Consider the following 26,783-nt stretch of genomic DNA (forward strand, 5'->3'; position numbering starts at 1 on the left):
CTCTTTCTACATCCTGGTTGCTGGGCTCCTGAATCTCTCAGTCTCTGTCCAGGGTGAGTAGATCAGGATTCCCTGAGAGCCCCAGGGTTTCTGGTTACAGGGTTACATCCACCTGCAGTCTTAGCAACTAAGTACTCTTCTTCACAGGACTGTGGTTTAATTGTGAAGGGCACCATGTCAGGAAGCAGAGGGCTCCAGGTGGCTTCTCGGCTCTGTAAATCCAGTGTGTCCCGGTATGACACCAGGACAACTGAGACACACCCCAAACTCAAGAACCCCAAAGACAAGGTCTTGATGTATTTGACTAGCATTCAAGCCCTGAGTTCAATCCCCGGCACTGCATTAAACTTGGTGGCACATAAACAGGAGGTTCAGAAATCCAAGATTATCCTTAGCCGCACGGGGAGGAACTCAAGTCCAACCTTAAATATATAGCCAACAGGACTGAGGCTGGGAGTGAAGCTCTAGTTGGCAGAGTAGTTGTGGCCCCCTAGCTTGTAAGTGCTGAAGATGTTCCAGAAGGGTGTGGGCAGGAGATGCAAGACAGAGATGCAGCTCAATTGGTAGAGCGCTCGCTTGCCTTGCACACACAAACCCTGGTTAAGTTTAACTGATCCATCCCCAATACCATGCAAACTAGATGTGAGGACACACACCTACAATCCCAACATTCAGGAAGTGGAGGTAGGAGGATCAGAGTTTTAAACAAGCAGACTGGAGGCCAGCCTGGGCTACAGGAGATCTAGTCCGAGGAATAAGGAGCCACAAGACCTTCTGGCCAGTATTCTCTAGCCTCAGTAAATGTTGAACCATCCCAAGAGCTGAAATTGGAGCGGTGTGCTCAATGACAGCCCTGACACCGCCCCTGCCCAACTTCCTTTGTAGGCTAGCCGCTGCCGCCTCCGCCGAGGGATCAGTGAACAGCTTCCCGGTGGCAGATTCTAAACTGCACATTTCCTCACTGTGCTGTCACACCCGGGTCACAGTCCATGAGCGTGCCCTGCTCTGAACAGAACCGCAAGATCCTGTGCCGCTGCGTGCACTGCTGAATTCAGAGTCCTCTGAAGGCCGCTAACCATCTGCTCAATTGCTCCTGCTTTGTGGTCCCCTCAAACCTCCTCAAACACTCCACACTACTAACCTCGGTGCTGGCCCGACCGGGTTCCATTCCCTTCTCTGGTTTGCAATGGGCGCTCCTGTGCAGGCCTCCAACACCAATAATCCTCTTTAGCTGGGGCAACAGGTATGTGCTGCCCTTTCACATGGTGTGTGTGTTTATTACTGTTTGTGTCCTAGAACTTACGGTGTTGCTGTCGTTCACAGCTTAACTGCAGCCCTAGAAACCACCTGGTAGCTCCACGCTCGATAAACAGCTGAGGAGCAGCCGGCGGGAAACAACGGTTTCTGGAACTCGGTGATTCAATTCTGAGGAATGGACTGGCACCTTACCAGAATAAGGTTGTGACGGAAAGACACAATGTTCCCCTTCACCTACCAGCAATTTGACGGGGAGTCTTCGGAATGACAGGAAACGGGAAAGCACATACAACCCCTACAGACAGAAGCTAAGAGGGGTTGGGGGGGAGGACGCCTGACAGAAAACACACAACCAGCCCACTGGGAGCATATATACAAATGTAAGCTGTGTTAGACTTTAGATTCCAGGGGAGAAGGTGAACAATTCTCCGGGGCTTTCCCTACATAGGGCTGACAGCTCCCTCCCCCGAAATGTGGGCGGACCTTGCCATCTGTCGCCCACAAATGGAAAGGAAGCGGCACACTGCCCAGGAAACTTAGTACAGGAGGCTCTAAGGAAGCAGGGCAGGCATGTGAGTGCCCTCAGCCAGGCTGACGGGGATCCCCTTGGGCCGACTGTAACCACGAAGCAAGAAAGGGCAGCAATAGACTAGACTCGGGACAATGCTCCTATCAAACCCTAGGAAAACCATAAAGCTGTCGCATTACATTGGAGCACTCCCTAACCACCTCTGACCGGCCTTGTCTGCTTGGAAGACACCCAAGACTTCTTCCTGGCTCAGTCTTTATGGCTCATTCCATCAAAACCCCAGCCATTGTGGGGCAGACAACAAAGCCCCCAGAGGAAAACCCAGAATACGGGACGATAACCCAGTGCCAGCCATAGGTCCCCAGTTCCCACAGTCTATGCGACATTTCGGATTGCTTTCTGCAAAACTATTTCATTAGAATGTAATTAACTGGGGCAGGCTCAAGGCCGACACCAGCAATTGCTCCTCACACAACATACATCACACACTGCACAGAAAAACTGAAACCAGGGCCAGAAACATGCTATGCAAACTGAGCCGTATCCCCCTGTGCTGCAACCCTGAGAGGGTGAGCTTCTGGGTGGGTTCAGCCCAAGGCACTGGTTGTTCTAAGTCGATTTCCCACTGAGAAACATTGGCAGGCCCTCTTCCGCTTTAGAGTTGAGACTGAGTCTAAATCAGTTACCCGGGCTGTTGCCTGGACCTCCATCCTCCCATCTCAGCATCCCTAATAACTAGAATTATAGGCTTGAGCCATGACAAATGCCACCATCTTGTTTTGTTGTTTTTAAGGCCAGAAGCTGGAGGTGGTGCCCCCACACCACACTCAGAGAGCAGAGGGAAGGCAAGTTCGGGGCCAGCCTAGTCTACCAAAATTCAAGGACAGCCAGAACCGTAGTGTCATGTTGTCTTCAAAACTCACCCTCTCTCCCCCACCACCACCATTCCCCATCTCTCTCAGGGACCGGAGGGATACTAAAGACCCTTATTCAGAGGACCCAGGTGCCAGCACAAATATGGTGACTCACAACTTTTCAAAACACTAATTCCAGAGGATCCACTGCCCTTGAGACCCCTTTCAGACACCAGATCTACATGTAGTGCCTACATATGCACGCAGGCAAAAAAGCCATATGCATAAAAATCAGAGTAAATCTAAAGCAATAATAACAGTAATTACAAATCTTAACAGGGTACACCAAGGGAAAGTGTCAAGCTATGAGGGTGACCCAGTGATCCTAACTGAAGTGCAGAGGAGTTATCTCTTTATCCATCCCTAAGAACCACAAGTTATCACTACCACCCTTTAGGACTACCTAAGTCGCTGAATTTCCCAATAAAAGACACACAGAAACTTTTAGTAGGGGTAAGGGCACTCTGGTGGCTACTAACCCAAACTTTATATCAGAGCCAGGAGGCATGCATTTCATTCACACGTGTGTGTGTGTGTGTGTGTGTGTGTGTGTGTGTGTGTGTGTGTGTGTGTTTGCATACACTCTCATGGGTAGCCATTTTGTCGGAGGCGTTCCCAAGTATTACTGTCCAGCCAGCTCTGGCCACTACCCTATGGGATGGCTACTTCATTACACTGTTTTATAGATGAAGAAAGGGCAGACACGAATTAGAAAGAAGGTGGCCCCAGGTCAGTGTGGAAACCAGTAGACTCCTCTGCCTCAGCAGGCTGTAACTTGACTCCTCTCCAGACCTATCCAGTCAGGGCCCTGCAATCCAACTATCGCTGCAGCCATTGACAACCTCTTTGTTGAAGCAGGCAGCCCAGTGGCTCCCCATTATGTCACAAACAGGTCCAGAATAAATTCCTCTTGGGTAAACCAGGCCTGACATCAATAGCCTGCCTCCAGCATTTGGTAGGGTGAGATCTCCGGCCAGATGCTGCCATGCCCTGTCCTGTTCCCAAGTCCTTGGCTCCTCTTATCACTCATGCAAGGCTTCTCCCAATACCTCAGATTTCTCTGCAATCCCCTCGGGGGTAAAACCCAGCAGCAGAAACAGACACTGGAGAGACCCAACCCCCACCCTCCTCTGGTCAGAGGACACAGCCCTCAGTGTCTTTTTCCAAGAGGGGCCCCAGATGCTCCAGCCCAGCCCATGACATTATCCTGCCCCCAAAATCCAAAAGGCTACCACCCCCAGGGAATCTATGATCAATTTATAGTCCAAAGCAGAGGATCCTGATGAAATAACCTGGCCCAGGATGGCAGCTGGTCCAGAACAGAACCTCTGCTCCTACCATACCTCCTCACACAACAAGAGTTCCTTCCAGGCACTCTTCTGATAAGCAGACCAGTGGGGAGGGAATAAATGAACACTTGTGACCCCAGTAAGAAAGAACAGTGCTCTAAGGTGGAAAGGAACGGCAGCCCACTCTGTCTGCATACACTGTCAGCCCTATTTTTTTTTTAGCACCCTGAAATTGTTGGTTTTTTATGAATTACGTAAGACTAACAGGGAAAATGTGTTGAGAGGCAGGCACCTACCCTAGCAGGTCCACACGATCCCCTCATTAACTGTAGCTTGAAATTTAGACCTAGGAAGAAGAGGTTGGGTGAAAAGACAGCCCCGGAGCACTGGCTAAAGAACCAGGTTGGTTTGGCACAGTTTGCCACTCTCTCAGTGCAGTTCCAAAGGATCTGACACCCTCTTCCAGACATGTATATACTGACATGCAGGAAAATACACACATCAAGAAATAAATAAATCTAGCCGGGTGTGGTGGCACACACCTTTAATTCCAGTTGTGGGACTCAAACCTGGGTCCTCTCCAAGTGCAGCCAGTGCTCTTAAATACTGAGATGCCTGAAAAACCAAACTTGTTCAAAAAAACCAAAACAACAACAAAATCCAGAAAGATGGAGGACATTTTCAAATCACTGACAATGTTTCCCATTCCGCATCCTCATAAATTACCGTCTGGATGTCTATCAGGAGTGGGGGTGGGGAGAGGGGGATGAGATTTGGGGATGTGATCAGGGCAATGTGTTAGGAACCCAGCATAAGGTCAGAAGGAAATGACTTAATCCAAGAAGCACACAAAGATGAGCCAGAGAACAGCTCAAAGACTCAAAGAACTGGTCCACACCGAGTGAATTTAAAACCCAAAGGGCCAGTCTACACAAGCTAGTCTTTCTCAGAAGCCACTCCGGGGCTTACATTGCAATGTTGTAAACAGTGCCCAGAATTCGTTTGTTTGGTTCTTGCTGTGCAGAGATTAGTTGTGTGGTCACCTGGACGGACCACTGCAGTCTATAAGTACAACTAAGACACACTAGGAGAATCTCCACTTTCTGCCCGGAACCATGCCGGTCACTAATGATCAGGGAGTATTCTACATCTACTTAAAAGAAACTGCAAGTCAAAATATAAAATTCGCTTTGACATCAGCAACTCCCAAAGTACATAAATCGGGCAAGCTTAATGGGGGGGTGTCTCCCCCTGGGCCTTAAGAAAACAATTCTCTCTTTTAGTTTGACCCCACTTTAAACAATTCATACTATTAAGGAGAATGATGTGCCCCTCCCCCCAAAAAATCCCTATTCCTAGCTAATGGCGTGTCTCTCCTTTGATTGTAACCTCCACAAAATCTCCACAAACAGCCCCTGTCTTTCTGACCCACTATCATATCCCCTGAAGCATGTACTGGACTAATGGATTGTCACTGGGATCCTCAAGAGACCAATGCTGAGTGAGGGGTGGACAGAAGGCTCAGAACTTGCTGCTCTGGCAGAGGACCGGGCATGCTTAACTTCAGTCCAGAAAATCTGGTGCCTACTCCAAGCACAACGCTCACTCATACATATAAGTCGTTAAGAGAGCTGCTTGGAGCTGCCCACGTTGGTCCCAGCAGCACCTGGGGAGGTCAGATCTCTGAGCTCAAAGACCAGCTTAGTCTACAGAGGAAGTTCCAGGACAGCGAGGGTTTACTTACACAGGGGTGTGTGTGTGTGTGTGTGTGTGTGTGTGTGTGTGTGTGTGTGTGTGTGTGTGTGTAGAGGACACCAAATGCACACACACAGACAAGCAAAGAGCCCGCTTGGGAAGTTAGATGTTTGGAGATCTCAGGGGGCCACAGAGAGACAGACATCAATGGGCCTGTTTTATTCCACCTTTGAAATAAAACAGATGGCTATCTTGCTTTAAAAAGCACAGTGGTACCCCCCCCCCAGATTATTTTGAGCCGCAAGAATTTACCATCAGCTAGCTAGATGGGACCAACATTTAAATGTGTGCACAGGACAGCCTGGCCTGGTGGCCCATGCCTTTAATCCCAGCACTTCATAGAGGTGGAGATGGGCAGGTCTGAGTTTCAAGCCGGCGTGGTCTCCACAGTGAGTTCCAAACTAGCCAGGGCCTGTCTCAAATCAGGCAAACAAATGAAATATAAGCACTGACAACCGCCCAATCCGTGTGCATGATTACGAGTGTGCTCTGCTTCACAGATTCACACCCCACCTTTGAGTTTCAGGCCAGCCTGGAGTTACAGACCCTGTCTACCTTAACCAAGTCTTACAGGATACCAAGCGCTGCAGGAAAGCAGCCATGGGCTAATTAAGAGTAATTTCTCATTTACTAGGCCCTACCCAGGCTCCTTCCTCTAATCCATCAGCGGGACTCAACGTTCCGAAAGTAACCTTTTAACAGATCCTCCTGTGCTGGTGACCCCAGCCATAAAATGACTTCATTGCTACTTCATAACTGTACATTTAGTGTTATGAATTATAATGTAAACCTGTTTCCCAATGGTCCTAGGTGACCCCTGTGGAAGGGACATTTGACCTCAAGAGCAACCTCAACCCACAGGTTGAGAGGTGCTGCTTTAATCTCTTACAAACACAACCTTTCCGGGCCTGTTGGGGTGTGCCTTCCAAGTCAGGAAGACAACATGGCAGAAACATGCCGTATGGGACAGCCTGGGCTACATAATGAAGTTCAGACTGGCTCTCAATGTGTTTAAAGCCCTAGGTAGCCTGTGCTTGCTAAGTTTAAGAGTACAGTGAGAGACTGTCCATCACATGACCAAAATAGAGTGCCTAGGCATCAGAGGGACACTGAGGCACTTTTAAGGTCGAGGCAGGCCGATCTGGGTTCAAGTACAGCCTTGTCACAGAGTAGCCCTGACTTGAAAAATGAAAAACAAAACAAAATGGGGCAGGGGGGGGGGGGCGCGCGAAGAACTTGCTAAGACCTCCACAGGATCTGCCTAGAGCTGTCCCATCCTGGGTCAAACTCTACTTCCCAGCCCAAACTCCCCCTTTTTAAACCTTCATTGATTTATTTGCCGGGTATAATGGTGGACACCTTGAATTGCACTTGGAAGCAGAGGCAAGCAGATCTCTGTGAATTTAAGACCAGCCTATCTATAACAGTCCGAAGTACAACCAAGGCTACACAGTGCCCCCCCCCCAAAAAAAAAGAGGAGGAGGAGCGTGGATACACACCTACAGAGACACACCTGGCATTGGTACACTGCCTGGGACAAAGCTAAAGGAATGTTAGGGCACTGCTGCCCAAATACTAATTAGTATGACAGGACCGGGTCAGCAAAGCTAGGAAGCAGCATGTGTCCTGCCTTTCTTAGGAGGGCCCTGCCCAGCAGCACAGCCTGTCCCGAGGACTCAGCCTCCGGTGCTGGGCAGGGCAGGCTGACAATAGCAGACCAGCTGACTTCTGGAGACCAGATAAGAGCTGGCAGGCCAGACCCTGCAGAACTCCCTGGGCAGGATTCCTCTGACCCCAGAACAGGAGGGTAGGAAGGAACACGCCCAAGGCCCAGGAGCACAAGTGGAGACGAGCTTCCTGGGCTTGCAGGACACCACAGTTACTGGAGTTATGAGCCCGTCAACCAGGCGTCCAAGGCCAGAAGTCACGCGCACACTCAGGGGTGAGCGGCCCTTTTCTGCTTTTGCACAAAGTGTTGTGAAACATGTTTCGGGAGCGTTTCCCAGTGTGACTTTTAAGAGAGAACAGAGCTCTGGGTGGAGATGGAGAGAAGGCAGGCCCAGGGCTAACCTCGGCTCTTGGGGTATCTATCTGGCTCAGGGGAGGCAGAGGATCAAGTGAGTACAGAAAACAAAGCAGAGGCTAGACAGAGGCACACCTGCCAAACGCAAGAGCAGCTGGGGCCTAGCTGCTTCCATGGAGGTCTCTCAAAACATGGAAAACAATTGTCCTCTGAGCACACTTAATATGTGAAAAACATTCACAACCCTCATCAGGAAAACATCATCCACAAGATCAGCAGCCAAGTAACACATCACGCAGGACCGCTGCCATCTTGGGGGGGGGCCTATTTTAGCCCAGGCTACCCCAATATCCTAGTGATGCCTTCAAGGGCTAAGATTAACAACAGGCATATGGTGCCATGTTCCTGTGTGTAGCTTTCAGCCTTAATTTTATCCCTGCACATGGTGCATGTTTTATGGACGTGTGGATTTGCGCCCGTATGTGTCTTCCTCGATCACAAACCACCCTATTTTTTGAGACAGGGTTGGGTCTCTCACTGAACCTCTCTTTGCTGGTTGGCCTGGGGATCGGCTACCCCACCCCCCTCAGCCTCACCCCCACTGTATATGCCTCCCAGTCCAGCTTTAATGTGGAGTGTTGGGGATCTGACCCTCACGCTTCCACTGACAAGCACTACCAACTAAAGCACACATTCCCCAGGGTTCCGTCCACCATTTCTTCAAAAACAAATCCCATCACACTGTATACATAACGATGAGAAATAAAATATCCGTGGGGCAGTGGTGGCGCACACCTTTAATTCCAGCCCTCGGGAAGCAGAGGCAGGGGGATCTCTTGAGTTTCAGGCCAGCCTGGTCTACAAGAGCAAGTTCCAGGATAGCCAGGGCTACACAGAGAAATCCTGTCTTGAAAAACAAGGGGTTGTGTGTGTGTAAAATGTTAAGTGGACCACTAGTTATGCTTCTTGTTCAAACATTTTGGATGGATGGATGGACGGACGGACGGACAGATGAAGGAGCAGCTTGATCCTCATTTTAAACAGCTTAAGTTCTGCCCAGGGCGAGCACTCAAAACACAAGGCAGCTTTTTTTTCTGCGATTCTGGTAGAGGGAAAGGAGCACCCACAGGACCTCCAGCAAACTTGTTTCCTAAGAGCTGCTGCTCATCCAGGTCAGGGACGCTGGGGACATCGGAGAGTTTAGGTGGACCATCTGCCACCTGCAATTCACAGCCATACTCTGGCCTCAGCCAACTCATTATTAAAGAGGAAACAAGAGAGGGTTCTGATTTAAGCGGTCACACTAACCAAGAATGTAATAAATACGACAAGCACGCAAGCAGGTGGCAACTGAAAACGCAATTGTGCCTGTAACCCCTTGTCCGTAGGAAGCCAAGGCAGGAAGGAGCGCTCTCAGTTTGACAACCCTTGGCGTCCCTGGGAAGGAGACATTTGTTTTTCTGACACCTTACTTTCCACTCCCCAGTTCACTGAGTATTAGGAGTACTTAGCCTTAGGAGTACTTAGCCGGGACACTCCACAGCCTGGAGTTATTTGTACAACATTAAGATTCAGAGGACAAACTGGTAGAGGTGCCTCTTTGGCATCTCAAACCCAGCAGGGCAACCCGGGAGCATTAACCCTTCTTCTTCCTGGAGGAGACTGAGCACCGTTAAAACCCTGCCAGGAGGATTCGCTGACTGAGAAAAGGACCTATTAGCAGGACAGGTGGCGACTGCAGCCTCCGCTGAACGAGACACCCACCCCAGCACTTCAACACCACTCAGAACCTGCAAGAGTCATGCAACCCCACAGGCCCTTTAACTCGCAGGCACCCTGGGAGAGCTGCCAAACATTGTTAACATCCAGAGCACAAAAGCTGGGTTTTTTTTTTTTTTCTCCTACACACCAGCCCACTATCTCTTGAGCCAGATATGGTGTGGTAGGAGGGGAGGCTTGGAGGCCGAGGCCATGGCTGTCTGTGCCTCATTCATTCATTCATTCATTCATTCACTCACTCACACACTCCTCCAGCCAACTGCTTGGCAACCCTGCTCCACTGTGGCAGCCCCAGGCTAGATGGCCATGGCACAACATTCCCAGCTGGCCTTTCAGCCACCGCTGTGGTGATGCTAAAGCTCCCCCTCCCCCTCCCAGTTACAGAAGATCAGTGCTATTGCCATCAAAAAGCACTTAATAAGCCAAACCACTTGGGGTTCAGGCACAGAGTGATAGGGGCCTGGCCCTGCCTTCAGAGGAGAAGGTCGTTTATGACCATTAAGGTAGGGTAAGGCAGGCTTCCAGGGGCTCATAAAACTCCAGGGAAGGAAGTGGGGATTAACCACTTCCTCCCACCTCTCAAGAAGGGGTTTCAAGTCGTACCAAATTGCAGAATAGAAGGTTCTAGGGTGGGGGGAGGAGGCACCACTGTTAGAAGGGTCTACACCTGGCTGGGATCTCCACAAGGGGAGGAGGCAACCCTGAAGGTCCTTGTGCTCTGGGAAGTCCGATCTTGGTGTCTATTTATCGAGTCCTCTTGGCCCGCCCCTCGGCACGGGTCTGGACTCTGTCCAAGAATGGAACAGAGCACTGTCGGATTAAGCATTTGTTTGCCAAGTACGGAGATGGTACAATGGCTTAATTCTTTTACATTCCATCAGTCAGATTTGCTGTATCAAAAACTATCCTTACCCTGACCAATAATTCTTCAAATTAACTAACACACACACACACACACACACACACACACACACAGTTTTTTCCTTGTTGTTTTGCTTGTTTTTTTTTTTAAGACAAGTCTCACTCTGGCTATCCTACTTACTATGTAGAACAGGTTGGCTTTGCACTCACGGAGATGGACTCTTATCCCCAAGTGATTAGGATTAAAGGCTTGTTCCACCACACACCCAACTCAAATCTCAACTTCAGTTAAAACCTTTTTTTATTTTATTTGGTTCATAAGAGTACACTGAAGCTGTCCTCAGACACACCAGAAGAGGGCATCAGCTCTCATTACAGATGGTTGTGAGCCACCATGTGGTTGCTGGGAATTGAACTCAGGACCTCTGGGAGAGCAGTCAGTGCTCTAACCACTGAGCCATCTCTCCAGCCCCATCCTTGCTTTTTAACTTCTATAGCTCTGCTTCTAGCTTACTGTGGCTATTGTTAACTCCGTCAACCCAGAATATGATTTTTGTGCTTAATAAGCTCACCCTAAAAAAAAGAAAAAAAGCTCAGTGCTACACCGGGACACCCAGTGTAGTCGCTGGCCGACTTTCTGCTGACTTAAATCCACACCTGAGCAGTCTCCTCTGGGGAATGCCTAACAACACACACCTGGCACAGATCAACAATTACAAAACAGGCAGTCTGAGTAAGAGGGGCTCGAAAGATGGCTCAGCAGCTAACTACTGCTTTTCCAGAGAACCTGAGCCCATCGCAACTCACAATGTCCTATAACTCAGATCCTTCGGCATCTGATGCCTTCTGACCCCTGCAGGCACTGTCTGTTCCCATATGGTATATAGATTTGTATGCCCGCAAAGCATCCATACACATAGATTTTAAATTAAGAAGTGTCAGACAGTGGTGCTGAAAAGCTTGTAATTCTAGCACTCCAGAACCAGAAACAGGAGGATCTGAGTTCAAGGCCAGCCTGTTCTACAGCGTGAGTTCCAGAACAGCCAGGACTGCACAGAGAAATCTGGTCTCAAAACACACACACACACACACACACACACACACACACACACACACACCAAAAAAGGGAAAAATTAAGAAGGATGCCGACTGGAAAGACCACTCAGCCTGGGGTCCAAGTAAGGCTAAGTAAGCCTCCTGACACAGCTATAGCACAATGTAAGGACAGACTCTCCCACCCCTGGGGCAGGGAACAAAGCAACACGGAAATATAATCAATCTGATTTCTCACCAAGCAGTCCAAATGCTGAGCCAGAAACGGGCAGATGAGGATGTGCCCAGGTCCCTTAGTCCACCCAACCCTGCAGCAATTTCCCTCCTGAGCTAGGGAGTCTTTGCTGGTACTGTTATGGTGGAGATGATGCATTCAGGAGTCCCAAGCCATAAGAACTTTTCATTGGTACATTTTTAATCCCAGCACTCAGGGGGCAGAGACACGTAAATCTGAGTTTAAAGGCAGTCTGGTCTACATAGTGAGTTCCAGGGACATCCAGGGCTACAGAGAGAAACCATCTCAAACAAACGTTTTTTTTTTTTTTTTTTTAATGTATTAAAGCGAACAACAGAAATGTACAAAACAAGGAACCCCTAAAATCTTCTTCTGGAATTATGGTCTGAACACAAGAGTCCAGATGGAAGTCGCCGTGCACATAAACCTGAACAGCAGCTCTGGGAGCCACAGGCAGCTAGCTCTTCCTTCCGGCTGCTCTCCATGGACCACATCCGGTAGGGCATGGGGTTCCTCCCATGTCTGGGGCATGATGGGTGGGAATGTCTCTGCTGCTAACCCCAGTCCTCTTCCAGGACATTGAAAATGTCTCCTGGGGCCAAGGAGATCTTCTTCAGGGGAATCTTTCAGCACCTCCTTTGTGAGGCCATACACAGGGGCCCCAGGCAAATTCACACCACCCTGAACGAGGTAGGGAAGACTGAAAAACTGATAACTCATTGTCTGAAATTCAAGTCTACATTTGGTGAGGAAGGGGCTCCCTGATAAACTGTGGGGACAAGTCACACCTTACAGGAAAAGGCTGGGACTTTTCCACAATTTAAGCCTAATAAATGCTTAAAACACTTCACAGGCAGCCAGAGGCCTTTTGTTTTAGGAAACCCAGGAAGTTCAGAACAAAGGCTAACTGGTTCAGTCCAACTTAGGGGTACCAAAGGATCCAGTCACAGCCAGGTATACTCACACCTGAGGAGCAAGGCCAGACTTCTGTGATGCCATCCACCCAAAGCAAGGCCATTTTGTCCCACAGTGCCGTCAGCTGTTCCCAGACTTTGGGGAACAAAGCCCAGAGAGGAAGGATTCCTACGGCAGAGCCTGCAGGTCAGCAGGGAAGAAAAAAAAACAAAAAAAAAACAAAAACAGGGCACCACGAAGCCCCATTGTCCTCTGGATGCTAGTCTCCAAGAGAACCTCAAAAACCAAGGTCTAACAAGCTGAGGTGGGGTGAGTCCCAGGGCGTGAGTGAGCAAAGTTCAGGAAGCAACAATCTTGGAGGGAACCGGGCCCAAAGCCCTGGATTTAATCATTAACTGCGTCTCGAGGGTCTCCTTTGTGTTCCTTCGGTGTGGTAACTCGGGCAAACACTCCTGCCCTTCAAAGCCTGGAAGGTGGGGTTGTTTGAACATGAGCTCAGCATCACCACCAGCCTGGGAGATGATTCGGGAGATTCCAACTGAGATTCTCTGGAAGAATGCAGAAGAGGTCGTCCCTGTTCCCGCCTGCTGACTCTGGGGGTGGGGGGGATAGCTGAGCCACCTCGGCTGGGGGATGGGGGCTGAACACCTTCTGAGACCAGAAGGAATGAGCCAGGTAGGCATAGGGACTAACTGCAGAGTCCCTAAGAAGGCTGAAGCAGGATCGCTACAAGTTCAAGAACAACTTGGGCTGCACCTCAGGTCCCAGGATAGCCTGTGAGAGACTCTCATTAGCTTAATAAAGCAAATATTCAGTGGAACCCAACAGCTTCCTGCAGCCAGTCTAATTAACTTGACACTGGTTGGAGAAGCCCAAGCACTTCCAAAGACCCATCACTCAAAGGCTCTCAGGTCTTTGGGGACCGCTGCTGGCTCTTCCCTTTCCTGGGTACCACCCACATCAGTCCCCCAAGTCTGCCGTCACTCGGCCCAACTCCCACCCATTTCCTACACACTCAGATCCTACAGCCCAGGAGGAAAGAATTACAGAAATAAAGCTGAGAAATCCGTTCTGCATCCTCACAGGGCTGTGGCCAGAGTCTCCCCAACAGCCAAGGCTTCTGGGGTGAGAAAGGAGGGCTCTGGACCCCGCAGGAAGGAAGCAGCCTGAAGCCTACTGTAAAAACCAGTCACATGCTCCCAACTGGTGGGATCAGGTCACTTCCCCTGGGACCACATCACCAGGGGAAGACCATTCTGTAAGGCATTTACAGTAGCTGGTCCCAGACTGTCCTGATATGGGGCCCTGGAAATGTCTCAGTTGGCAGAGTATCTACCCAAGCCACCCTTATTTTCACCCTCTGCAACATTTTCGGGGGTGGGGGGGGATGACCAAAAACAAAACAAAACAAACAAAAACAACTTGCAGTTGGCGGCCTAGGTAACTAACCTCAGACCGATTAGCCCTGCAGAAAATACACTGTCAATACCAAAGGGAGCTCCTGGCTCCCCTCTCCCACCTGGTCACCTCTGTAACAGCACACAAAAGCTGGCTTTCTGCTTCTCCACCACCTACCCGGCTGTGGCTGCTTGGTTAACTTTTTAAAAAATATTTGCCATAAGCACAAAGCACTTTGACCAATGACATACCCCAAGTGCTGCTGGGTAATTGCCTTTCCTTCTTCTAGGGATGCAAGGGTTCCCAGAATGTCACTCTGCCTGTGTCCCTAAACACCCAAAGGGAGAGTTGGGAAGGGCAGCTGTTCCCTGAGTGTGATGGGATGGACTTCACCTCTGCTTTTCAGGCCCTTTGTGCGTCTGCTCAGTAGCAAACATGTGCCCTGGCCATTTGCACAGTGGCTCAAGGACAGCAAAAGTTTGCCACAGAGGGGTGAGGGGAGAAGCACACTGGTCTTCTTTGAGAATATGTGGCTTCCAGGTAAACATTCTGCACGTGAGCCAGGACATGGCAACTTCTACCATTAAGACCCACCCATTTGGTGGGATTAGTGTTAATGTTCTTCTTACCAAGAATGTTCTCTTGGTCAAGGGTTGCTTTTAATTCCAGCACTCTGAGAGCCAGAGGCAGGGGGATCTCTGAGTTCAAGGCTAGCCTGGTCTACAGAGTGAGTTCCAGGACAGTCAAGATGACAAAGACAATCTCTCTCTCTCCCTCTCTCTCAAAACACCACCTGCAACATATATTTTTTTGGGTCTCCGAGATGGCACAACAGCTGGAGGAGTCTGCTGCAAAGCCCGACACCCAGAGTTCAGCCCTCAGGACGCACACGGAAGGAGAAAGCGGGCTCCAAATCGTCCTGACCTCTGTGCAATGTAAGAGTAAGTCCTACAGAATTTTCAGAGTGAGAAATTGGAGGAAACCCAAACGAGCAACAAGCCACATGGAAGAGGGACACGGATGTACACCGAATAAATTACTACACTGTCCGCTTGGAACTGGCAGGGCCCTTGCCTAAGAGGCACCAAGTTTAGGGTTCAGTTCCCAACACCGTAAAAATCCAACTTCAGCTGTTTTGGTGACATGTGAGACATGAGCTTGGGATGATAATTTTGTTTTTATAAATGCTGTTTGTTGGAGCTGGAGAGATGGCTCAGTGGTTAGAGCATGGTCTGCTCTTTCAAAGGTCCCGAGTTCAATTCCCAGCAACCACACGGTGGCTCACAACCATCCGTAATGGGATCTGATGCCCTCCTCTTCTGGTGAGCCAGTGAGATGGATCCAAGGTTTAAAGGTCCCAGGTTTGGGTTCCCAGCACCCATGTGGTGGCTCACAACCTTCTGCCCAGGGAGCTCTTCTGACTCTGCACACTGCTTGAAGGCAATGCAGACATACATGCAGCCGAAACATTCACAAACGCAAGATAATAACTTTAATATTGCCAAGAAAATAAAAATGTGGGAAAAGGGGGTGTGTGGGAAAGGGGTCCACTCAGCAAACAGTGTTTGCTCATATGAACACACTATCCTTGTGAATTCACAACTGTTGTGGTAAAATCCACCTGCTCTGTCATTCTCCCCCTCATCCATCTTTTCTTCTTGTCCAATGACAGGCCTTGTCTTATCCTTGACCTGCCTTCCTGCATAATGACATTATCTTCACACAATGACTCTATACCAACAGGAATAAATACATTAAAATAAAGTAGAAACCTGGCGTGGTGACTCCTGCCTGTAATCCTAGGCTGAAGAAAGCAAAGCAACTTTACATAAGCATGAAGCTATCCTGGGTTTCATAACATAGAGCAAGTTCTGGATCAGCAAACTACAGAATAAGTAAACCTTGTCTCAAACAAACAAAAACCCACCACAGAACACAGTGTATCACCTCAGTGACAGGGCATGCTGCAGGCAGGAGAGATGGTTAAGAACCTGTACTGTGAGTGGAAATAAACCCTTTCGTGTCAGGGTGTTTTTATCACAGCTAGAAACACTAGGAGCAGGCATTGTGGTGAACACCTTTAATCCCAACACTTGGGAGACAGAGACAGGCAGGTCCTCTGTGAACCCAGCCTGGTCTACAAAGAGTTCCAGGGGCTCCCGTGCCCTCCTCTGGCCTCTGCGTGCCTTCACTCGCGTGCACATACTACAGACACACTCATACATAAAAAGTTAAAAATGAGGGGCTGAAAAAAAGGTAACAAGATGTTAAAGGACCGGCTTTTCTTTCAGACTGATTCCCAGCACCCAGCTCACAACTGCCCGTGACTCTGGTCCTCATCTGACTTCTGTGTGCTGCAAACATGCACAGGAGCAAAATACATGTAAACTTTAAAAAAAAAAACAGTGTTTTTAACTTCTTAAAGGCTGAAAAACTGACTCCAATAAGCCTCCCGTACTTTAGAGGTAACCAACTGCGATTAAAATCCCCTCACAGTATCCTAGGGAAAAAATCCAGAGGCTGGAGAGCTGTGGTTTGCTTCTGTTGTTTAGTCTTTGAAGCCAGGGTCCGGCTGTCCTGGAACTTACTAAGTAGACCAGGTGAGATCTGCCCACCTCTGCCTCCCAAGTGCTGGGTGGGAGTGAATGACAGAGCCACCACACCTGAGGGACTCGCAGTCTTTACCAGGTACAGGTGTTGCCGAAATGTGCTAACATCTATCTGAAGGAAACCATCCAAGTCGGGAATCCCGGGGAAGGCATTAGTCATCATTTCTCTACGGGAACAGATGCCAGAAGAAGCATTCAAAGACAGAGGAGGAGAAGGGGGTGCTAAGCCGGCTCCCAGCCTTGCCTCCCATCTGAAGTCTGTAACCACATGCAGTACCAAATTCCATCTGGAACGGACACATCCTGCACTATCTCCCGAGGCAGCCATCCACACACTCACGTTTCAGCCTTCCTTCAATCAGGCAAGGGCTATCAACAAATCCAAGGGCGTAATCAGAAAGGCTTACAGGTGACTGGGTTAAGAGATCGAGGCTTCTGAGCCTGAGGAGTCCCCAGCAAGGCCCTGGCCTGAGTGTGCTGATTCCATGGGAATTGGCCCAGGAGAAAATTCTAGATGAGTACAGGCTTGAGTCACCATGTCAAGCTCCTGCCCACACTCCAAGCACTGAGCCACCGTACCCAAGGATAACCAGCCTTTTAACATCTGTTTCCTCAGCCAGGAGCAAGGACAGGCTTCTGTGTTCTCAATTCTGGGCCAGCCTGGTCTACAGAGAAACCCTGACTCCCAAGACCAAGGAAATAATGATAAAAAAAAAAAAAAATCCACTTCGCCCTGATCAACAATGTTTTACCAGGTCTTACCAGCAGTGGTTCGTGGCCCAGCAGCTGTGGTAGTCAGCACAAATTGAGCAGCCACAGCCCAAACACGGGCAGATGACAGCCACCAAGGCTGTTCCGTTTTCTCCTTTTGCCTTGTGGGATCCTGGGGACTGAACTTAGGGCTTCTGGCTTGGTGCACTTAGACCACCTCTGGTCTGGTCATCTCACTGGTCCTGTCTAGGAAGGGTCTTCTTATGTAGCCTTGGCTTGGCCTTGAATTTACAGCAATTCGCCTCTGCCTCTGAGAGCCTCTGCCTCTCAGGTACGAAGTCCAGTCTCTGGCACCAGGAAGGCAAACTTCATCCCTCCTGTTCCCCATCAAAACACACTTCTAGACTCCAACCACAGCAGGTGGAGTTCAGCCCAACATCTAACCCCCCCCAAAGACTTTCAGCCCAACTCACCTACCCAGCTGACCTTTCCAGTGCCACCATGATCCTTAACACTTTGGGTTTCAGTAACAGACCAGCGCAAAGCAGCCACACTGGGAAAAGAAGGCTGACCCCTCCTGCCCAGTTCCCTTTCCTCTCCTGCCACATGCTGTGTGACCGAGAGGCCACTCAAAGCGCTTCAGAGTTATCACTTTTCGTCGTCATTAACCAGAAACTTTGGACCCAAAAGCAAGACTTGCAAGCTCTATAAACTAGGATGGTCTGGGAATTTTCAATTCCCCTGCCTCAGTTGCAGGTAAACTAACTACAAAATATTATTTTACAAGGAGCACAGGCAGGACCTGAAGTTCGGGCCACACCTGCAATCGGTGCTATCCTGGGCTACCGATGTCTTAAATTAATGAAGAGGCTGTCCTGGGCTACCGATGTCTTAAATCAGTGAGAAGGCTGAGTGAGTAGAGTCTAACGCCCAATAAAGTGGGAACCAGCCCAGCCCCGAGACGAGCCTACTCTACACAAACTGCAAGCCAGCACAGACCGCGCCATGAAGTTGTCCTCTGATCTCCACTGTGCACCATACACGTTGCACACACACACACACACACACACACACAATAATGCATTACTTTTATCTTTTTTTTATTTATCTTTACTATACCTGACTTTATTACCACTTATGCATACATTGGGAAAGACACGGGCTAGAAGCCAAGGATGAATTCTAAATCAACACTCTCTCTCTCCTCCCGTTGGCATGGACCCCAGAGGGCACAGAATGAAACCTCGCATGAAAAAAAAAATGTGCTGTGGTACAGCGCAAGGGAGAGGCGCTCTGTGGGCTCGCTGGAGGCCTCGGGTTCCAAACCCAAAGAAGACAGAACAAGCAGGGTTTGCTTGCATAGAATCTGGGTGCTGCTTGCATTCTGAGCCTCAGACTAGCCTACCCCTGTCCCTCCTGTCGCAGCCTCCTAAGTGAACTTTGGGAAAAGCAGGCTGGTCCAGGAGCCACCACACCTGATGAAAAACAAATTCTTAATTCTGTGTGGATACCCAGAGGCCAGTTGTGTGATGCAGGAATGGATGCCAGGTATAGGGCATAGAAATTAAGGGATGAGCCATCTGGCCACAGAAAACATTTTCCCAATTCCGCAAATGGTTATGGCTAGAAAGCAGCTAATCAAACAGCCTGTAACTAACTCTCTATAGAATGGAGCTGGAAATAGGAAACTTTCTTTTTCTGGGAGGGGTCCCCAACATGAAGGGGGGCGTGTGTGTGTGTGTCCCTGGCTGTCCTTGAACTCAAAAAGATATCTGCCTGCTTCTGCCTCCGGAGGGGTAGGATTGATTAGGTTTGAGCCACCGCTGCCCCATCTCAGGCCTTCTCAGATTCAAGCTTCAAAACCCAAGACACACACAGGGAGGCGAAGCCATGAGGCCCTGTCCACAGTCTATTTCCTCCCATAGGTCTCTGCTTCAAACTGTTTCCACGTACACGTGCTATCCCAAGAAAATACTTACAGAGAAATAAATGCAAACATAAATTAACCAGAGGAGCTGCAGATAGCTCAGCTCTCCCAAGGGCCCGGGACCCCTTCCCAGCACCTTGTGGTGGCTCTCAACTGCCAGTAACTCAGGTCCCAGGCAGACGTCCGGCTCTAACCTTCACCAGCATCAGGAACAGGTAAAGTACTCTCACACACATAAAACGAATTAGTTAAAAAAGACAGAGGCTGAGCCTTGGGAGTGCACACCTTTCATTCCTGCACTCGGGAGGCAGAGGCAGGAGGATCTGAGCTCCAAATCAGTCGGAAGAGCTTTGCATGCAGTGAGACTATCACAAAAAAGCAAAACCACACACACTCAAAATTAACAGAATGAACCCACTGAAGACAAAACCCCCAATCAACTTCTAACACAATCAGAGAGCAGACAGCCTCAGAGGTCACCTCCCCCAGGGCCATCTGGGTTGCAGAAATGGCCAGGTTTGGAGATGGGGGTCGGTATGATAATTAAGCTGGGATCACTGCTAGGAGAGGGACCGCCTATAGGTCGGGCTGATCTGAGCATAAATTAAAACTAATCTTCAGCAATCTACTTTAAGGATGGGAGGAAAAAGAAAAAAAAAAAAAAAAAACCACCAAGTAACCAACTCAATACAGATCTCACAAAAATACTCTGTGGGCTCCGGTGGAGAAAGGCCCCAAGCAACAGTCCATTTTCCCTAAGAAATAGCCAGTAGTAAACAAATCTGTTTCCAAGTGTGATCAAGGAAGGGAAGCAAAGTCACTTTCAGATGCAAATAAACTAGCACCTTGCCTACAGCCCCCCCTAATCCAAGAGCCAGTCAATCCATTTGGTTTGAAACCAAATAAAGGGGCCGGGGAGATGGCCTAGTAGGTGGTAACTTGCTTCTGGTAATTCCTGAGGACCTGGGTTCCAGGCCGGCCAGGCTCCCTAAGAGGCCTGGGTCTCAAAGATGAAAGTGGGTGATTAAGAACACACCCTTCCACCGTGGAAGAAGGCACACACACAAACCCCCAGATACACAACACCAGGAAGAGCTTACTCGGGAGCAAGCAAGTCTCAAGTGGCCAGGATGGTGAAGGAACTCAAAGCTAAGGAAACCAATCAGAAGGGCTGTGGGAGATCTTCGAGGGGCTGCAGCAACTCTTCTCCCTACCCTCTCTTGCGGACTTTCAAAACAGAGACGGCAAAACAGCCTTTGGGCGCCATCTTTGTGTGTTATAGGTGGAGGGTAAAGAAAGAATATTTCAAAACGGCAGCTAGGGGTAAAATTAGTCTCCGATCTCCCACTGCTGTTTGCTAAGAACAGCAAATAATAAACCCAGCCCCAATAAACCTTGACCTGTGTTTGGAACTGGAAGGAGAAACAGCGAGGGCGAGCGAACCACGTGATCCCTGAGCTGCCAGGGGGGATTAAACTTTAGAACTGCACAGTTCTAGCAAGGGGGCTCCCCCCCACAAGCCAGAGCGAGCCCTCTCACCACTGGGGAGGCTGAGGCAGGAAAAGCTGGCTTTGAAGTCAGCCGAGGCTACTATAGCAAAACCAAAGGATGGGGAAGAACAAATCAGATCTCGAATAAATTACGATGACACACCCTCCACCCAGGCAAACTTAAAAGAAAACCCACATTACCCTCTTGAGCACATTTACTGCTCCCACCAGGACAGACTCACAACCAAGTTGTGTTTTAAAAGACAAAAGGCTAGGTTGAGAAAGTAGCTCAGGCACTTGGGAGAAACCTGCAGCCTTTTTATCGGGTCTGTTTACCAAATCCCAAGACAACTGAATGAAGGGCTGGGACTGTCTCCTAAAAAAAGCAGCATTTACCTAAAGTAAAAAGGTACCGGGGTTAGGGTTAGCAATTTCATTAGTTGAAAGTTAGCACTTTCAAGATTTCTCTATCCAGATACAACGTAGAAAAATGTTCTTGATAAAGGAAGGAGAAAAGCCTGTAACTTTCCTTTCCCTTTAAAATATCTTCACTGATACCCAAAAAATACATAATCCAAACACTGAAAACCAAATTTTATAAACAACCATCAAGTCTAGGCAATTTCCACATTTTTCCTCTCCCCTCCTTGAGATAATTTCAGAAGCACACAGAAGGGTCACCACACCAGGAAGATACCGGAGCCTCAGTTTATACCAGCGCCTTTTCCTGAGTCCAGCTTTATCAGCACGGTGGACTGGCCAAACTAGCCCTGCTAATGAAAGCCTGCCCTGTGCACTTCGATTATTCCAGGTAACAATGGACAAAGTTTAACCGTCAGCAAGCGTCACCCATGCCCCTACATCCACGGGAAATACTTAACTTGCTGAACCACGGGCAGCAGTCTCTGGAATCACATAAAGGAAGACAAAAGTTGTTTTGTGACCCACAGATGAGATACAACTTCATCTCTCGCCCATCAATGATATTTCTATTTAAATCCCTTTCCTTTTTTTTTTTTTTTTTTTTTTTTTTTTGGAAGCAATTCAAAGCTTACCATAAATATGACCCTCTAGAAACGGTAGAATAGAGTATTTTTTGGTCAGTTCGGTTGTGACAAGGGTCTCCTGTAACCCTAGCACTCTTTGGCCTGCTGAGGCAGGAGAATTGGGAAGAGTAAAGTCCAGTGTGGTACATGGAGGAAGATCCTGACTTAAAAACAAAATGGGAGGAGTGTGGCAGCGGGAAGCTACTTTGGCCTTCATGTATAAACGAGAAAAACTATATGGTGTGGATCTTGTAATTCACACAAAAATACACACGGTTTTTAGAGACACACTGACTGTCACTGAGTTCCTACAGGCCAAAAGCCGCTTCACTCCCAAGAACGCAAAGCAAACCGACATTAGTGCAGAATACAGTCTCGATGTTGCTCACACAGACATCTAACCTTACCAATCATCACTTTAGGCAGCAAGTTACCTTGTTCACAACGATGGTGGGGGGTGGGGCCTGAGCCAGATCAGGATTCTGAAAGACGATCCTAGCAGGACTCCATATTCTGGATTAAGTCGGTTTTGAACTCTGTATCTTCCCAGAACCCAGCTTTTATGCTGGCTGATCAGTACCTTCACCCCACCTTCCATCCAAAATTTCAAAACCCTTTTCTGCCACATCCCACACAGGCGTTTCCTACAGCCAGGAAAAATGTCTGTCACACCATACAGCCATCACCTATCTGCCTGTCCTGCAGGTCCCCAAGAGTCCTGCCATTTTAACCAAGCCCGGGGACACTGAATGAACACTGATTTCCTTCCCAGTGTGGCTTTCAAAGCAGCAAGGGGCTCACTGGGATAGCCACTGAGGCAGAGAGAGATGAAGGAGTCCCTGGTAGCCAGGCTCAATGACACAGAAAAATCCCAGAAGCCTTGAGTTTTTCACAATGTTTCAAGAATATTGGGCCATGGGGTCCCTGTCCCTAGGACCAGAAAACTTTCTCCTCCCTTGAGGACACCCAGTGCCTCTCAAGACTAACTGGATCTCTAGGCACAGAACTAGCCGAAAGCCCAAGGAAACACATCTCACAAAAACACAAATGCTTTTTTATTTCAGTTTTTAGGTGTTTTGTTTTTTAAGCTTTTTGAAATAAGATCTCACTTTGTAGACTGGGCTTGTCTCAGAATCTTGGCCACACTCCTGCTTCATTCTGGGATTGCAGGTATAACCCGATTATTGGGTTCCTTCTAGGTTTTAAAGTCCTTGTAACTTTTACCTGAACCAGTTAAATATTCAGACATCTTGCCTCAGTTTCCATATGATACCCGAGATAGGTCACCTCCCCAGGGAAACTTTTTCCGACAAGAAGTTAGGTGACAAGCAAGAAGATTCCAGCCACATCACATTCCGGTCCCCCTAAATGAAGACACCCGAAATCATTTCACCCCATTGGGAGGACTGACTTACAATTGTCACATATTTTAAGCACAGAATAGCACAGTGGTATTCGAGCAAGAAGCTCTGTGTACCAGGGTTAAGACAGGGGTCCATCTTTCCCAGCCAAAGGCAATAAACATCAGTTCCATCAGAGTTGGAAAAGGAGGCTTGTGGGTCTTCTTATCCAAAGTACCTTTCTGTCACTCCAACAATTTCCAAGCTTTTTTGCTTTAATGAAAAGCTGAGAACTCACTCACTCAACAAACCCGAGGTCCCTTAATCCTGACGCACATGCCGAAAGGAACTTTAAAAGACATCTAGTCGGATCCGGGTTAGAAAGAGCCTCTCCCACACGCCTCGGTAATTTACAGTGAATAAGCCAGACATGGCAAATCATGAAACTGTGTCATCTGCAGAGGAACAGGCGGAAAGGGATCACCCAATCCCTGAGGAAAAAAAGGCCCAGCTTTCCCTCAAGGTGGGCTTCGAAGGTGTGGACGGAGGACCACCTCTGTGAAGCCAGTGAAGGAAAACTACAAAGCTGACAGGATCTCAGACCCCCAACGTAGGTATGTTATTTATGCCGGGAAAGCAGGTGGTAGGAAGGTATGCAGGGAAAGATTCAGACAGAGAAGCCGAGACACTCACTTTGTCTGCTTACTCCCAAAATGTTTTGTTTTGCTCTGAAGTAAAGCCACTCTACCATTTGGGAAGTTGAGGCATGACTGGATCAGAGACCAACCAACCTGGGCTCCACAGTCCCAAGCCAGCTTAGACTAATGAACAGACCCTATCTCAAAAGAAAGGCACAGGGAGTTGGCCTTTCTCAAGTCAGCCTTACCAAACACCTACAGCCCATTGGACCATCTTTGTCTAAAAATTAACAAACAAACAAAAAGAAAAAAGAAAAGATGACATTTCAACACTTCCTCTCCCCCAGTGGAGGGAAACAATCCTGGTTTCAAGGGGTTCTTTCCCTGCCTCGTCCTCGAATTTGATCCTAAGATTAGGATCAAGGGAATTGGCTCCATCTTCCTGCTCAGGGGATTTTCTAAAAGTAATGAAAGAACACACTAGAAACATCCAACCGCAAGTACGAGAAAGCGGTAGGGTGGTGGTGGGGCTGTCAACCCTGAGCTGAAAACTTAAATGAGTAACCGACTTCACTCCAAAAGAAACCTTTTTAAAACCTTTTTGCATTGGAATTAAATTTTTCTCCAACCTCAGTCAATTTAAAAGGCCGTCAGAGGATAACTCCGCCCTCCTCCCCAAATAACCTTAGAACGTGGACCCCGCTTCGGCGGGGTGCCGGCAATCCCACGCTTAGCCACGAGGGATTGTGTTTGCCCCCCCCCCCGCTGTCCTCCCAACGACAGGAATGCCACCGAAATCACGCAGGGTCTCAGATTTACGTGTAGATAGAGACCAGGTTGCCTAACCCATCAAGGCTAAGGGTGGTCCCGCCTAGCCTGTGCCCTTAGCTTCCAGTGGGGTTCTCGGGAACAGAGAGAAGGTGGTCCAATACCGAGGTGAAAATACGCTCAAAGATACTGCCATTTGCTCCCAGTTCGGGCTGCGAGACTCCGCGTTTTTCCAAGGCAAACGGAGTGCCCGTGATGCTGCTGGGTGGCTACCGGGTCCCAGCGGGATGGGAGATGGGCCGGCTTGGGAACGGCGCCAGAGACGCAACTGCGGTGGTCCCAATCTGGCTTCTCTCTCTCTCTCTCTAAGGTCCCCAGGAGGCCACATGGTCACTGCACGTGGGTACTCAGCGACCTTTACAAAGTAAGACAATTGTCCGAAGCAAAATCAAGGACTTAATACGGGGTTGCTTGGTTAGTAAAATGGCATAGGCTGGGCCTCTTACCAACATCCTGGCACACAACGCGGTAAATGGCAACCTGTGTAACTGACAACAAAAATCGAGGCTTCCGGCCACGCTCGCACGTGGGAAGCCACCCCCGCACTGCAACCATCCCTTCCGCACCCACAGCCCTCTCAGCACGATGGGCAGCCTCCGGCGGGCCCACACAAAAGAAGTCCAGGACTCCACAAACATACTTATCTCCTTACAACCGGTGCCTAACAAGATAAACCCACTGCACATTTTATCACACGGGAAGAAAAATATTAATAAATGAAGTCTGACTGGCGAGATGACTTATTGGTTAAGAGGCATTTGCTGTAAAACCTGAAAGACCTGACTTGGGTCTCCGCGTCCCACTTGGTGAGGAGACCCGACTCCTGAAAATTATCCTCTGACCTACACACACGTGTACAAATAAAGAAAAAACGGGGGGGGGGGTTTCAGGGTCTGGGAGTCTATTTCATGGGCAGACTTGGGTAGCTAAGCCCTGGGTTCGAACCTCACCACTTTTAAAAAAAAAAAAAGCAAAAGAAAAAAGGAGGGAATCTCGTGTTTGGGGACTCTTCGGACACGTAGAAGGAAAACAGTCAAGTCCTAGTACACCGAGGAACTTGGGGGTCAGGGTGGCGATGCTAAGTCCGCAACAGTCCCCTTCCCCTCGCCCGCGTCCCACGCGCACTCACCTCGTCGTCGTGGTGCTGGCAGAAGCCGAGGCGCTCCGGGAACACCGAGAGGATGGAGAAGGGCGCGCCCGCGAAGGGCGGCCCGAGCCCCAGCTGCTGAGCCGCGGAGGCGGCCGCAGGCCCAGGCGGGCCGCGCTCGATGTAGTGGTCCTTGGTGAGGCGTACGCGCTGGTGCGCGCGGACACAGTTGTCGCACAGGTGTTCCTGGCAGTCGAGGCAGCGCGACGAGGCGGCGTTGCCCTCGTCGCAGGAGCTGCAGCCGTGCGGCCGGCGCAGCAACAGCGACCCCGGGGAGGCGGCCGGGCCGGGCGGCGGCTGCGGCGCTGGAGCGGCGGCGCGCTGGGCCGGGTGGTGCGCGTGGTGCCGGTGGTTGCTGTGGCCGCCCGCGCCCCCGGGGCCGCCGCCCGCGCGCCCGTTCTTGGGCGGCGGCTCGTCGGCGGTGGCCACCACGGCGTCCAGCAGGTTACTGAGCAGGAAGGCGGACGACGGCAGCGCGTCCATGCCCGCCGCCTCGGCCAGGACCACCTTCTGGTCACACACGGGGCAGCGCAGCTTCAGCGCCTCGGCGGGGCCCGCGCCACCGGGAGCGGGCAGCCGGTGCGCCTCGAGGCACGGCCGGCAGAAGGCGTGCAGGCAAGGCAGGACGTGCAGGCGCCGCGCCGCCGCCCCGGGGCCGCCGCCGCCCGCCGACGACGTGGACGTCTGAGAGGACGAGGACGAGGCGGACGAGCTGGAGGAGAGCGGCGCGGGCGAGCCGCACATCTCCTTGCACAGCAGGCAGATCTGGAAGTCGGTCTCAGGGAACGAAGCCATTTGCAGGCGGGCAAGAGGGCAGAGGGCGTGCGGCGAGGAGGAGGAGGGCGCGCGGCTCACTCAGCAGAGCGCATCGAGGACGCGGTGGAGGCGACCCCTGGGCCACCTCGGCAGGGCGGGTTTGCACTGCTACTCCCCAGCAAGCGAGCGGCCGCACAAGTCTCAAAGTCCGCCGTGGAATCCGGTCCCCGCGGCGCAAAACAATTTGGTCCCGACGAGTCTTGCTGGTGTTGCTTTTTTTTTT

At 49.9% G+C, this 26,783-nt stretch overlaps 1 protein-coding gene across 1 annotated transcript in view; it reads right to left on the reverse strand.

Moving 5' to 3' along the window:
* Positions 1-26,539, reverse strand: part of TRIM71 (tripartite motif containing 71) — a gene marked incomplete at both ends in the record, with an annotated part of 43,490 nt that extends 16,951 nt beyond the window's left edge. The window contains one exon of the mRNA XM_080933994.1: positions 25,727-26,539. Coding sequence (XP_080790120.1) covers positions 25,727-26,539 — 813 coding nt within the window. The remainder of the gene's footprint in view (positions 1-25,726) is intronic.
* Positions 26,540-26,783: the final 244 nt, after the last annotated feature.

The sequence above is a fragment of the Micromys minutus genome, assembly GCF_963924665.1.
Source record: "Micromys minutus genome assembly, chromosome: 21".
Taxonomy (NCBI): domain Eukaryota; kingdom Metazoa; phylum Chordata; class Mammalia; order Rodentia; family Muridae; genus Micromys; species Micromys minutus.